The sequence below is a fragment of the Centroberyx affinis genome, unplaced genomic scaffold (assembly GCF_046629955.1).
Source record: "Centroberyx affinis isolate AG114_WGS23_722 - 3 ecotype Tasmania unplaced genomic scaffold, CSIRO-AGI_Caff_v1 ptg004373l_1, whole genome shotgun sequence".
NCBI lineage: Eukaryota > Metazoa > Chordata > Actinopteri > Beryciformes > Berycidae > Centroberyx > Centroberyx affinis.
Window position 1 is genome coordinate 132,518 of NW_027282067.1, and position 10,544 is coordinate 143,061.

A 10,544-nucleotide genomic window follows, 5' to 3' on the forward strand; every position below is an offset into this window, starting at 1 on the left:
ACATGCAGCAGTAAAGCACCTGTTATTTGTATGGTTGCGCAATGTTATGGTGTAACAAGATGCTCATGATGTTATTTTATGTCCACGCTGTAGATCGTGTTTCACTGGATTGGACGAAGCAAATGCCAGTCAATCCACTCTTCATGCCTGCATGGTCGCGGTATAAACAGCATGGCCAAAGCACATTCCAGTCGGTCTAAATATATCTATTAAGGCCACAGGAGGGGAAGGACTGGTGTAGCGGTTTATCTTGGGACATTTCACTGTCCAATTCGCTTGAATTATCTTTCGAAGATTGTAAATCGGTAGTTGCACCCAAAGAGGCGAAGTTGGCCTAATCCAAACATGCCCTCTAGTCACAGTTTGAGATCCAGGACGCGGGACAGAAACAGCGTCCTGGGCAGACCTGAGTTCATGTCCCTGAACCAGCCCCTCCGAGGCGGCGGCCCGTCCGAGAGCCGAGGCAACGCGAGGCGACCGGGTCAAATCAAACACCAAACAAGCCAGCCAAGTGAAGAACCTACCGACAGTGCCAACAAGGACAGGAGAGAGCCAAGCAAAATGCCAGAAGAAGACTGTATGCAGTTGAACCCTTCGTTCAAGGGAATAGCAATGAACTCCCTCCTCGCCATTGACATCAGCCTATCCAAGCGCATGGGGGTCTGCGCCTACACGTCGTCGTCCTGGGGAGGATGCCGGTCCATGGTCGCCCTGCTCGCGCTTACGGGGCACGGCATCACGTGGATCATTGGTACTATCGTGTGTCTCACAAGGAGCAACACTCTGGCTGGACAAGAGGTCCTGGTCAACCTGCTGCTTGGTAAATGCCACTCTACACCCACTAACCGCTCCAAAATATTATTTGCAATTCAACTTCCAAATACATAAACCTGCGTGCGTCATGGTTTTAGCTGTCAAAAAACAAGGTGCCCTTTATTAATGCTATTCAACAGCCTGTGGGTTCTCAAACCTTTTAATCTCATGGACCCCCAAATAGAAAAACATCTTTGTTGTTGTTGATTGAGTACTGAATTAAACAGTCTACACACTGTAAGCCTGTGTGGGGAGGCAGCAGTGGTGAACACCAGTACTGCAATCCAGCTGATGCTGATTTCATTTTATTTTCACCTCTGCAGGAAAGAGCACACACCCCTCTCACTTGGAGGAAGCATGCGTTTCTCAGAAAGATTGGGGGCACTTCTCTGTGTGTGTGGACCAAAGCCAAGTCTGTTTTTATGTGTGTATGCTTGTGTGTTTATTACAAGCCTCACTATTTAAATTTAAAAGTGAATCACCATGCTCCCTTTGACATTGGAAAGGTGGGAGGATTTTATTTTTATCCCTCTGCTGCCTTGTGTCTGTGTGTGACTGTTTGTATGTCTGTGTATATGAATTTGTGTGTGTGTGTGTGTGTGTGTGTGTGTGTGTGTGTTTGTGCGCTTGTGCGCGCACGCACACATGCACAGTCATGGCCCAATCGCAGATTATTGACCAAAACGCAGTCCAAATCTCCTGGACTCTGATTGCAAGCCGGTAAATCTCTGGATTTGGGACACTGTTAGAACTTTTGTGTTTGGGACATTGTTCAGTTGCAAATGCCTATTTATTATGTGTGGGTCCAGGATAATTTGGGCCCATTTGGATGTGTCAGGGAAAAATCTAACAACATCAACAAACTGCTTATAGGAAATAGCTGTGCAGTGCGTGGGGATTTAATAATTACCTCTGACAAAAATTATGCTGTCAAGCATTTTTATCAAGTATTCAGCCAAAATTGGACTGTCAGGATGTCTTGTCTTAGTCAGATAAATAAAGACTGGTAATGTCTAAGAAACTGTTGAATGTCAACCACAGAGGCTTGAATGACACAAAGTCTGTCAAAGACAGACTGTGCAAAGGGACGTCCCCCTCCATATTAACCACAGTCTAGTACCTCCAAGGTGTCGTATTCTTTGGCCTTTTCTTCTACTTGCAAGAGGGTGAGTGTAGGTGAAGCACGTCACTCCATTTCTCAGAGAGCCCATGTTTACCTTAAAATAAGCCACCATTCTTTTTCAGTCTTCATTCGATGTATGTGAAAGATAAAGGCAGCTCCTATATGAGCTGTAATTATTACCTGTGGAGTAAAGACACACGGTGAGAATAAAACTCTCTCATTTAAGTAATACAGTTAGCAACCTGTGGGCCCAAAAGAGACTTTGTCCCTAGATATTCCATTACCACAAGCTGTTTTGACATTCAGAGTCCTGCAGTTGACACAGTTACAGTTATAGGCTCCTTTAGGACGCGTCTGTAAGCAGAAAAATTCTCATAAGAGCAAACTTTGGAGGGAGATAACTGCATCTGTTTCCAAAACTTTACATGCCTATGTATCCATAACGTCTAATTGCACATGTTTTTAATCCCCTGAATTAAAGTGTGCAAAGTGACACTGCACACACCAGTCAATATTCTTCAAAGGCATTGCTAACTTAGTAAATAATGGAAAACTGCTCCTTTTTCTTTGGGTTGCTTGTAGTCCAGACGTCCTGCTACAGAATAACTGGTAGGAATGTTAGTTTATCAGTAGAAGCATGAAGTTATTATTTAAAAGGAACTTAATAACATTGCTATAGGTCACTATAGCCAAAAGACTGTTAGTGTTAGTGTAACCGAGCATAGATATCTTTGGCTACAAGCAGTCAACAGAATGTTGAGTTCAAATTAAATTTACACCCTTTGGCAAAGCAGCATTTATTTTTTATTTTTTTTTGCCATTATTAGATAGCATAGTGAAAAGAGACAGGAAAGATTGGGGAGAGAGAGAGAGGGGTGACATGCGACAAAGGTCCCAGACCAGATCTGAAAGCAGGAAGTCATGGTTACATGGTACGCACCTTAGACCACCAAGCCACCAGGACGCCCCAGACAAAGCTGTATTGCAGTAGTCATTGTTTGGGGCAGGGGAAGCCTCTTTGGTATTAAAAGGTGGCATATCACTGGTCCTGATGTGGGAATTTTAAATTTTTTAAATATCTTATCTCTGTAGAGTTGCAAACTAGAACAGCGCTGAAACTCTCCTATATGTTAAATGAGTCAAATTTAATTCTGTAATGTTTGGTTTGAGGGTAGATGGGCTAGTCAACCTCCTTAACATGGTCTCCCCAAAATGACCTTCACCCCCTCTAGTCAACATGCCACTGCAGAGGTACAGTGGCTCTTTATCCTAATACAGGGCTGCAGACCAGGCACAAATTATTGCATGCACAAGGAAGGAGTGGATAGCTTATCTAATTCAGTTTGTCTGGCCACCAAGAGTCAGTTAGAATCACAGACTGTGCTCTCTCGCCCTTGCTAGAGTGGGAGAGAGAGACTGAGAGGAGGGAATGCACAATGTGTTTGTCCAAGGGTGTGCTAATACTCCCACATCTTAGCTTGGTAGAGAGAGAGAAACAGTGAGCATTGTGGGCTTTCTCACAATGCAAGTTGATCTATGGAGGCCTGGCCACATATCTGCCCACACCTGTTGCACTTCTTGGGGATGCTGTTTCCATTCTCAATATAGCAGTTTCCCCTTGAACTGTAAATCCGAGTTCAAAGCCCCAGGACACGAGTGGCTCTTACTGACAGGGAGACTTTGTTGGCTGCTCAAAACAAACAGTTTTTGCGGCAGCTTGTAACTGTTAGAGACTGGGTGCTGTCTTGGTGATTGAAACATCCTGCTACACTGTGGTGACTGCAATTGTGCCGTCTATCCTAGTGAAAAAGTTTCACAGCCAAGAACAGTGAAAAACTCACCGGATCTGAGTGACACAGTATTGTGTCTCTACAGCGGCACAATGGAAGCGCACTGCAGAATACAAACCCTTGCACAGGGAAAAAAGGAGCAGCACACACTGCCAGCACAAATTAGCTAAAGACTATGACTCATAGTAACAGAAAAAAATAATTTATACAAAATAAAACTACACACATATTTTGTGTATTTGAGCCGTTTCATTGCTATTACAATGCAAAATAGTGCAATATGAGTTTTAACATTTACACTAAAAACCGCTGCAAAAATGTGTATGCATTCTGAAAGAACAGCTTTCTTTATTTAACATTTTATTTTATATTTTTTATATTGTCTTCAATAGTACTCTATCTTTCATGCGCAATCCCCAATCTCTGGTAACCTGTTATTTCACGTGGGTTACATTTTCATAACCCCCAAAACCAAACCATCAAAACCACAGTTTTGCTCAGTTGTTTCCCCCCGTTCCTGAAGAGCTGCGTCTTGTGATGCAAGAGGGTGAAGATGCAGACAAACCTGACAAAACAAACTGAACTGACTGGCGTTAGTCAGTTGAAGGACATCACATGCAGCCTTGTCCTTATGGCTGGTAATGTGACGTGTCGTTGCTTGGTTTACCTCCTGGCTCACCTTCAGTACGTGTAAGATGGGGACTGCCAGAGGGCACCCTGGGGCCCTGCAGCAAATACACTCACATCTCATCAGTTTCAGTGATTGGCTCATGCCCTGAACAGTCCTGCCTTCTTCACTTGAGTGTACTTTGAGTTGTCATTTTTCTTTTCTGTCCTAGCCCGTCTGTACTTCTTCTTCTTTCCTCTCTCTCCTTCCTTATTTCATTGTCCTTACTATTTCAATGGTTTCTTTTTTCCCAGTGAACATGGAGATGACGCCTCCACTGCAGTCTGATTTGAAGGAGCTTGAACAGAAGTTGAAATAAAGCTCTAAATAGGAGAGTGGGTATAAGAGAAGTAAAGAGCGGGCAGCATAATCAATATGTCAGACTACTGACAGTTTGCTAGAGCGGTCGGATGGGCGTGTGTGTGTGAGGCAGGCAAGGACTTGACCAGCAGCAAAAGATGGTGATGGTAGGGATATTTTTGGGAGTGCAGTGGAGCTATAAAAGGCATTTGCAAATGCATGGTATGTGGTATGTAAAAGACAGACGTGTCTCTCAAAGCCAGTGTTGCTCGACGCCCTATTAGTGACTGTTACCATGATATGTGATTAGCCTACATATATATTACAGTTGTTTTGTGCCTTATTAAGAACTCACTACATTATATTAACAGCCAAGATAAAACAAACATAAGCAGTAATATAAGAAGTAACAGAGCTACGGAGGCATGCAATACATTACAGAGTTTCTACATCGATTCAGAGACTTTTGAGTGAGATCCTGTTCCCACTCTGGACCGTAAAGGAAGGTGCTGCCTTCTGTCTTCCACAAACCCCCTTTTTCTCACGTGCTCTTTCAAGCCACTGTGGCATTTCATTACTGTTGAGTCAGGTTTTTGTTTTGCAGATTTACAAATAACAAATGGAGTAGTGGAGAGAGAAGCTAATTGGTCCAGGCCGGTGCAGGCGGTTTGTTTGTTGTAGTGATTTCACTTCCCTGGTGTAGTTTTTAGTGTTGCATGTAATGTGTTTAGTTTATTAGTTTATTAGGACAAATTAGTTTGTTGTGAACAGATCTTCTCATTCACAGCAATGACTGAGTGTGTGGTTATGGGGGAAAATGTCATTATTTTCAGGAACCTATTGGTTAGGCTCCTGAAAATAATTCTGTGTGATATCTATGCACTTTGTAGTTTATAACATCTCAACACAAGTTCTGTCTCCATAACCCACCCTCACTCACTCTCCCATTTTTTTTTGACAGCCCTCATCCTTGACATCATGACTGTAGCTGGAGTCCAGAGACTGGTCAAGCGCCGAGGACCCTGGGAAATGACGCCGGGTTTCCTGGACTATATCGCCATGGACGTGTACTCCTTCCCTGCCGCACACGCCAGCCGGGCGGCCATGGTCGCCAAATTCCTGCTGTCCCACCTGGTCCTGGCTGTGCCGCTCCGCATCCTACTGGTGCTCTGGGCCCTCCTGGTGGGCATGTCCCGGGTGCTGCTGGGGAAACACCACCTGACCGACATGGCGTTTGGCTTTGCTCTGGGCATGCTCCACTTCAGCTTGATGGAGTCTGTGTGGCTGTCGTCAGGCACTTGTCAGACTCTCATTTCCATAGGCACGCTTAGCTGGAGCCCGTTCAGTTGAGCCTTTGGTATACGGCTATGCATCACAAAGCTTATTTTATGCTCTAGAACCTAGCGATGTTAAGGGCTTAGGAAGGTCTAGTTACGTTTTTTGCAAGGGTCAGAGGTTCTACTGCATATTGTGAATATTAATACTTGGATCTAGGCGCAGGCCTGCATGTAATGCCAAAGACACGTCAGGCAGGTCATAAGATTCACAAGGCCTTCATAATGCTTCTGTATCTCTGATCAAAGCAACCCACACACCTGCACTGCTCCTTCACCTCCTGTCAGTGCTAATTGATCGAGGTACAATTGAGAGAAATTGCTAATTGGCAATGATTTGATAAAAGCACAAATAAGATGGTTTGGATTTTGATTTTCCTAACAGTATCACCACCATCCTCGTCCTCAGCCGGACCTCTTTATATTTCTAACCTCTTTTTATTCTTCCTCCAAGACGCCCTGCGCCGCTTCCTCTTTAGTTTCTTACCTCTTTTTACTTCCTCTTTCTCTGTTCCCTCTTCCTCTTTACTGCAATTATTTTTTGAAATGTTAGAGCTTTTATTTTGGATTTCATATGGAAATCATGTTGGACATTGAAAACTGAGTTTGGTATAAGTGTGTATCATTAGATGTATCATTAAAATACATGAAGTAAATGATGTTGGGATATTCCACAATGTTCCTTATTGGCATAGCAATGATGTTGGATAAACCCGTCTGACTGAAATGATCGATTCTATTCACAAGCAGAATTGTTTATCAAAATGTGACCTTATTTTGATGTTACTGAATTTGGCTTGTTTGTTGAAAACAAATACCACACTTACTGTATAGAATCAAGGATTTTTACTACAGGGCCAAATATAATTTCTTGTATGCTTTAATGAGTTTAAGCCTACTTTATTGCAGATATTTGTTCACAGCTCTTTCACTGCAGCCTTTTCTGCTGCAGTCTACGCTTTAGCCTAACAGATAATCACAGTCTGTTTGTCAGTGGTGCTGATTCTATACTCTGCTAAACAACTGAAGTGTGTGTGTATGTGTGTGTGTGTGTGTGTGTGTGTGTGTGTGTATGTGTGAGCGTGAAAAAAAAAACATCATTTTTGAAATACCCGTTTTTATGCATTCAGTAATTTTCTCTTCTGAGTGCTTATTTTATGGACAATGGAACCAAACTTGCTTGGACTTTTTTGCTGTGGCAAAATATTTCAGTGGGTTGGATCTGTGTGTAAATACAGTTTTGTGTACATCAGCATGTTTTGTTTTGTACAAGGATGAGTATATCATATTTTCATTGTGTTTTTGTCTGTCTCATTAACAAAATGAGGTGGACAGTCAGTAAAATGTGGAATGCCTTCTTTAATATTTCTTATATTGTTTGTGCACGGTCATAAAGATGCCATTTACCATCACAGTTTTTGGTTTCCTCTTGATTTCCAGGGTGAATTGTGTGTTTGTGAGCGTGTGTGGGTTAGAGTCATGCTGTGCATCTGTTTACTTAAGGTTATGCAGATATTTTACATTGAAATCTGGGTACATCTCTGTGCCAAGGGCCATAAAGAAAACATCAGTAAACATTAATCCATAAGTGATGTCTGTTCTCATGAATCAGCTGAAGCCTAGGGAAGCATCATTGCCCCATTATTGTAGCTCTCCGCAGCAAATCCTTCCTCCATCTAAAAGTGGTTTCACATAATGATATCTTCAACGGGGGAACTCTTGCGTGTCTGTGTATGTGTGTGTACACAAGCATCCATGTGAGTGTGTGTGTGTGTGTGTGCCTGTGTGTTTCATGCCATGGCATTTGTGCACATATTTGTGTCTATACCCAAAGATGGCTTCACCATTGTAGGCTCAGCTGTAAGCACAGACTGCTGAGGCGAGCTAACAAGCCCCCAGTCAAACCCATCTACCCCTCTGTCTGTCCTACACAGAGCAGGATGGGTCAACACACTAAAAGTTCACTATACTGAGAGAGAGAGAGATCATAATAAAGTCTGTGGGCTAACACACATTCACATGAGGGTATCTGTGCATGTGAAACTGCATGGGCAAATAGTAGAAGAAGATGTCAATGCTTTCTTCTGTTGATGATAGAAAACTAAATGCACGGGTCACTGAGCTTACAAACTGCTGAGAGAAAATTGGACCTGCCTATATTGATATTGATATATTGATATGGACCACTGCTACTCATAGGGGGATGTTAGTTCATATTCACACATGCCTTTGAATTCTTTATTTGTCACATGCCATAATGTGCAGTGAAATGCAGTGTGGCATAAATCCTCAAGGCTGTGCTGAAAATTGAAGATGAAATATAATCTAATTTAAATACAACAAAATATACAGATAGAGAATAGAATAATAAAAAAAAAAGATAAAGATATAGAAAATATAAAATTTGAATTAAAAAATATAAAATAACTCAAATACAACAAGAGTAATGTCTGAAAAGACTTAGCAGTGGTGTGCAAATTGCAATATACATGTGTAAGTATGCAAGTTAAATATACAGTACTTATTGCAAGTACTTACTTGCAATATATTAATGTGCAAAACCATGTCAACAGAGTTCAGCCAGTGGGCAGTGTGTGTCCTCCTGGCAAGGTCAGAGTTCACAGTTCTAATAGTTCTAAGCTGCTAAGCTGATGAGGAGACAGACAGACAATTGAGGAGAAATCAATTTTAACTGGCAACCATATTCAATAGAACTGGTATATGGGCTGGGAGAGTGTCCAAAACAACAAAGCAGCTAACTCTCTACTAGGTGTGTTGCTCTCTCTCCTCCGTCCCCTCCTGCCTTCACCTGTTTCTTCCTCTTCCTCTCTACCCCACACAACCTACAGAACCTATTACACATAGGGGCAACTCCTCCCCCCATGAACGCTCCACAAACCCTTGATTTTATTTTTATTTTACTTTATTTTTCTCATTTTCTTTCTTTTTCTTATTTTCCCCGTTACTTTTCCGTAACTGCAAAGATAAAAGACCCCCCCCTCCAGGCAGTGTGTGAAACACACTGTGCAACAACGTCTCCAACTGTCATAAAGGCCTGATTTCTTCACAACCCGCTGACACGGCTGTAGTTTCCTGTCATGCTGCTCTCACCGCAGAACATCTGACAGGAAACATCAGCAGAGCCTTGGTGTGTGCTCCGAAACTGCTCAGACACCGACAGCAGGAACAGAAACAGCTTTAAAAATACCCCTTGACTGACTTTTCTTCATCTCTGGCTGGGGATTTCATTTGTGATTATCTATTTATTTGCATCATGCTCCACACAGATTCTATCTTTCTCTTTTCTTTCCCCCTCTTTCTGCTAATCTTTTTAATAGTAAAGATTCTTAAATTATGTGTAGATTAGAGTAAGGTGGCACACATTAGGAGTGCATTAGGACCAAATTTCTCCATTTTTCTTAATCATTCATTGATTAACAAGCAATCCAAATCATGCCATTGATAAAGGTATTTCCTTGGCCAGAGCAGATTTGAAGAGACAGGTGGAACAACAGAAGTGGAAACAGAGTGAAGACTCTCCTTGAGGAACTTGTTGCTTCTTATTCTAATCGCTGATGTGAGGCAGGTGGATCTGACAGAGGGAGAGACGGGCTCAAAATTTGAGAGTGTAAAAAGGAGGAGGAGAGGAAGAGTTTCCGTACTCAGCAGGGTTCTATGCTAAAAAAAAAAAAACCTAGCACTTTGAAAATAAAGTAAAAATGTAATTAATTAAAAATATTATTTGTATTTCACTTGAACTGGTTTGAACTGAACTCAACTGTCTATTCAGTTCAACCGGCATGTCAAACTAGCTCTGATCCTGATCCTATTCATCTGTATAAAGCACCATGCAGAAGAGCCTTGTTTTGTCCCTTAATCCAAACCTGTTTCCAACTGTGCCGCAGTTGCGATGCAGGTGTAGGAGCCTCACCCCTCTCCCTTCTCCTGTCCATCCTCACTCTGTAATAACAACAGTAATCAAGTATTCTCAGAGCCTCGTCCTTGACTCAGCGTTTTACTGAGACAGCCTGTTAGACCCGATTCAGGATCCAGCGGCTTGAAAAACACAGAGAACAGCGTAATCCAGCATTCCTGTGAATAGCTTTTCATGCTAAATGGAAATTGTCAGCTTTGTTTTGAACGCCTGTGAGGACCAGCTACTCAGAAGTGATAGCAGTTAGTGAGCTTATTATTGATAAAGACTTGTGATATAAGGCAATACATTTTTTCTAATACTGTAGTTTATGATTACATCAACAAAGATTTGATGCTGAATCGAAGCAGAAGTAGAAAGAACTTTTAAAATGTCTTACTGAATCAACTGTCCCAGGATATCTGAGATGGCTCCAAAAACCTGAAGCAGGGAGTCACACCATGCTAAAATTCAAAATGGCCTCTTCTCCTACATACAATATAATGTAGCCTAATTGGAATTAAAAATACACTACAGTTGACCAGTTTCCTCAAACACATCAAAATTCTGCAGATTATAACGCATGAACATTGATATGGAAATT

General features: G+C 42.1%; 1 protein-coding gene across 1 annotated transcript; it reads left to right on the plus strand.

Annotated features, from left to right (window-relative positions):
• The first annotated feature begins 345 nt into the window (after window positions 1–345).
• LOC139664795 (inactive phospholipid phosphatase 7-like) lies at window positions 346–7,371 on the plus strand. Its single transcript, XM_071543754.1, has 2 exons — window positions 346–820; window positions 5,655–7,371. Exons 1-2 carry the CDS (start codon window positions 346–348, stop codon window positions 6,041–6,043), a joined length of 864 nt encoding a protein of 287 aa, XP_071399855.1. The 3' UTR covers window positions 6,044–7,371.
• Window positions 7,372–10,544: the final 3,173 nt, after the last annotated feature.